The following is a 4587-nucleotide window of genomic DNA, read 5'->3' as shown; positions in this document are numbered from 1 at the left end:
AACCAAAGCTTGAAAGATACGGGGTGGTAGATCTCAACTTCACAACCTCGGGGACAAACCCCATTTGCTTGATGACAATCTTCTTCGTTTTTCCTCTATTCCCATTAAGTTCATTTTTTTTCCTCCAATGGAGGCTAACTTAGAATTTTTGTCACTTCTCTCGGTGACTACTGTACGGGAGGCTAAACATCCCTCTTGCACACATTTAGGCTGCCTATAAGAATTCAGAGGTTCAAGTCATCTCCTGACAACCCACCCCTAGAGATGGTGTTTCATCGATGAGGCCATTTCTGGCTCATGCTTGGCAATACAGACATCTGTCTTGCAAAGAAAAATAAAAAATGTTGAAGCGATAACCGCCCTTTCCAGTTTGAGAAGAGTGTTAGTTCGCAGAAATTGGATTAACTTCAAAAATTATTTCTCTATACCTCCAGGAAATGTAAGATACACAGCATGCATTTAACGAGAAAATAGAATTACATAGCATTTAAGAAGAATCCAGACACATCTGTCTGCCACAGTTGCGCTTTTGGTTAAGTGACCGCTACCAGGCCTGGCATAGTAGCCCGACCATGAACACACAGGGGTGAAAGAAGAAACGGCGGCTTCTCATTTCAGAAGAGATCTTGCAAAGTGTTCCCTGGCTGTGGCCAGAGCTTGAGATATTGTCTGCAGAGAACAAACAGCCAAATAGAAAAACTATGAGATACTATATGATAAATGACAGGAATGTGCAGGGACCGAGATTCAGAAATTTGCCTGCTCAGAGAAGGGAACAGAGCCGTCAGCAGCATTGGTTGCAACCTTCCCCGCAATGGTGTTCGCATCTGTTTCAAGAATTATGCTGCACAAATACACAAAAAAGGATCACATAATTTCAGTTTATTTTCAAATCTTTAGCATGCATATATAAACACTAAAAAATCACAAGAATAATTTTTTGTGGTCTAATGAGCTAAGGTCATTATTATATGAAATCAGCATCAACCATGATATGTTCCTAAACACTGCTCACTTATTTAAGGGCCCTCTTGTTTGGAACACTGAAATTTTTACAGATTCCATAGAAATTAAACCATGTCCTGTAAAACTCGTGTGTTTTAAATGGGGCCTACCTTTTCCCATATATTAAGGAAACTCCATGAGAGCTCCCAGAAAATGGACATAAAATAAAAAGTAGACAACAATACAACATAAACATGCTGCAGAATGTTGACATGGCACAAGAGTATGATGCCCAACACCTTCATGTCAACAGAGGATTATGAAACATGAGACAACTCAAATTTAGCATAGATCACAAGAAAACTTTACCCGCCATCAATAATCTCATCAATGCAGAGAAGTATCAAGTCCAAGTTCTCAAGTGCAGTCCTCTTCTCAACATCACCCCTAAAGCACAATAAGTTGCACCTTGAACCAACTGCCTTACAAATTACCAGTATCAAAATACCAGTTCATGCAGTAACATTACAACATGTATATTACCTCAGTAGAAGACCAACCGAATCAGCAAAACCCTGTAGCACATTTGCTATGATGAGCTCATTCTCATCATCTCCGGCAGTGACGAAAAAGTGTAGGTCTTGTACAAACTTGTAAACAACAATATAACCATCAAGCAATGTTATCTCAGCTGCAGAGAATCAAAATAGGTGTCAAAGGTAAATCCAAATTTAACTCAGACAACAAAATAGTTAATATTATTGAACATAATATACTAATGAAATAAACCTGAAACTTTTCACCCATCCAATAACATTTCCGGTCATTGGACATTCAGGGTTCCTCAATTAGGGCATACAATTGGAAGTAAACTAACATGAACCGTTCATGAAATATTTTCTGTTCAACTAATGCTCTTTGTTAACACGTGATGCCATTTACATACCACAAACAAGAGATGTGTTGAATAATTGTCAATAAAATCAAATAATACGTTCCTACCAAATACTTTAAAACCAATAAAGCATATTACGGAGTATTACCTGCATTATAAATCAGCAGCGGGCTTTAACTTACGGCCGGGCCTAGATATGCATGTATTGCAACTATGGTCTCAAATATGAGTTACTAATGGCAAATTCAAGTAATTTTGTGAATTACAATCGTTGACCAATGATAAAAAATGGCAAAAGCAATTAAAACCAGTGCTACAGTGATGGTAAGACAGGAATTCACATGGTACAGACTGAATGAATTACCTTCGGAGCGTGCATTTGTCTTCAGAGTTTTAGTAAAAATGGACTTTTCAAAGGTCAACCTAGATGCGTTATTCGGCCAATCATCCGAGAAGTACTTCACAGCAACACGCTTCCCCTCAGAATCCAGTAGCAAAATGTTCTTCACGGAAGGGCAAGATTCCTGTGTAACGGTAACGGGCAATCATTACAAGACTTTCTCCAGAGAAATAAGCAAGCTGCTGCCGCACTTCATATTTATCAATTGAAAGCACCATTTTCATATAAGAAAAAACAAAGCTAACCACAGTGAAAGAGGGAACAAATAAGAATTTCAGCAAATCAGTGAAGAGTATAAATAGTTAATACATAATGCATGATATGTCAGGTTTCAACATTTTGGTTATCATATTACATTATTACAGACTAAGTATACCTTGGTCTTTTTCCCTTTAGCATCAAGCAGTGAACTGTAACTTTACTCTGCTTCTGAAAATCAAAATCTTAAATTATGGTACAAGAACTGTGGTCGATCAACTAGTTTCAGACAGACCACCCGTGCTCTATGTGGAGTAGTTAAGCTTTACAGAAAGGAAGGTGCTAATCACAAACAATTATATAGTTTCAGCTTCAGTTTACACTTCATAGAAAAGAATTGACAGCCCAATTTACACGATCTTCCAGTGCCATATTGCAAGAATGATAACAGCCAATTAACATAACTAGGTGATGAGATGACATATGTGAAGCCTTCATAGATTTCCAGAATGGCGGTAGTTTCAGCTCTTTGGCTCACAGTTATCATAGGGCATCACCGCTGATAGAGGGGAAATCAAAAATTGTTTGGTTTATACTACATCTATGCATGGTCGACATTTTTTTTTTGGCAAACCGATTGATCAGTTCTTGGGACACAAATTCGGCTGTGCAAGATCACCCTCATAACAATGAACGTGCAAATCGAATGTAAACACGTGCAGTCAGAATGTATGGCAACAAGTAACAGGAACAGAGAAAGAATCTGCGGACCTTGGAGAATTCCCCCATGGCCTCCTCTCAGCTCCTTCCTTCGGTCCAAGCTTCCTGCCGAAGAGAGAAACGCACCCAGATAGGTAAGATCGACAGAAGCAGCTCAAAACCAAATGGCGGAAACGCAGCTCGGATCTGGACGGCCTGTTCTCGTCAGATCCGGGCTGCAAAAGCATGCAACGAAAGCTGTCGAGATGATTGACGGGCGCGCGGCGCGGATCACACATAGCGAAGGCGCGCATCGGATGAATCCGCGGAGACTTGTCGAGGATGGAGGTGGGAGAGATCTAGAGAGGAGAAGTTACCTGGAAGGGAGAGTGATCGGGAGAGAGAGCTTTTTTTTTTTTTGAAGGCGGAGAGAGAGCTTTGGTTTGTTGGTGCCCGCGAGATCTGAGATGCAGCAGACGAGTGTAGAGAAAGACGGGAGGGATTCGGCAGGCGAGCGCAAGTGAACGAGGTGGTTAGTTTAGCTACTCCAACAGGCCCGCTGGCCCGGCCCAGTTGGCTTCGTTGGATGGGATCAAAAACTGAGAAGGGGCACGCCCCTATATCTCGCATTCAGCGAGTCCAGCTTCCGACTCGCTGAAGGGGCACAGCCTCTTTTTCTGTTTTCTGTTTTCTTTTTTTATTTTTGTTTATACTTTAAAATACTCTAAATATACATATCACAAAAAACGCTCCACAAAAAATATTTTAAAAATCAAGAAATTGTTTTTGGAAAAAAACTACTCAAGCATTCGGAAAATGTTGAACGTGTAGAAAAATTGTCGAACATGTATAAAAAATTATTGATCATGTATTAAAAAATGATGAATTTTTTTGATCATGTATATAAAATTTCAAGAATTTAAAAAAATGATGAACAAGTATTTGAGTAATACTAATCAAGCATTTGAGAAATGTTAAATGTGTATAGAAAAATGTTGACCATATATTGAAAAAGGATGAAATATTTTGTTCAAGTATGTAAAAATGTTAATCAAGCATTTGAAAAAAAATGTTGAACAAGTGTTTGAATAATGTTAATCAAGCGTTTGGAAAATGTTAGATGTGTATAAAAATTGTTGACCCTGTATTAAAAAATGTTAGTCTTTTTTTATTTGAAAACTGTTAATCAAGCATTTAAAAAATGTATATAAAAATTGTTGACCATGTATTTAAAATGTTAATCTTGTATATGAAAAATGTTAATCAAGACTTTGAAAAATGTTTAAAATGTGTATAAAAAAGGTTGACTGTATATTAAAAATGTTAAATTTGTATTGGAAAAATGTTAAACGTGTATTAGAAAAATATTGTTGACATATACAAAAAATGTAGAACAAAAATCAAAAGAAATAAAGAAAACCAAAAAAGAAACAAAATAAACCAAAAAATG

At 37.7% G+C, this 4587-nt stretch overlaps 1 protein-coding gene across 2 annotated transcripts; it reads right to left on the bottom strand.

Moving 5' to 3' along the window:
- Positions 1 to 382: 382 nt before the first annotated feature.
- On the bottom strand, positions 383 to 3644 carry LOC119301145 (coatomer subunit zeta-2). 2 transcript variants are annotated; one of them, XM_037578051.1, is made up of 8 exons: positions 3578 to 3642; positions 3515 to 3547; positions 3210 to 3263; positions 2205 to 2364; positions 1489 to 1636; positions 1315 to 1392; positions 760 to 844; positions 383 to 669 (listed from the first exon to the last, which is right to left on the bottom strand). In XM_037578051.1, the coding sequence occupies exons 3-8, from the start codon at positions 3225 to 3227 to the stop codon at positions 610 to 612; spliced, it is 549 nt and encodes a 182-aa protein (XP_037433948.1). In that variant the 5' UTR covers positions 3228 to 3263; positions 3515 to 3547; positions 3578 to 3642; the 3' UTR covers positions 383 to 609. The 2 variants fall into 2 exon arrangements, with proteins under 2 accessions (XP_037433948.1, XP_037433947.1); XM_037578050.1 differs by having other exon boundaries at positions 3515 to 3644.
- Positions 3645 to 4587: the final 943 nt, after the last annotated feature.

The sequence above is a fragment of the Triticum dicoccoides genome, chromosome 5A (genome assembly GCF_002162155.2).
Source record: "Triticum dicoccoides isolate Atlit2015 ecotype Zavitan chromosome 5A, WEW_v2.0, whole genome shotgun sequence".
Taxonomy (NCBI): Eukaryota; Viridiplantae; Streptophyta; class Magnoliopsida; order Poales; family Poaceae; genus Triticum; species Triticum dicoccoides.
The sequence above is the reverse complement of the archived record's forward strand: the minus strand, read 5'-3'. Positions and strand labels throughout refer to the sequence as shown.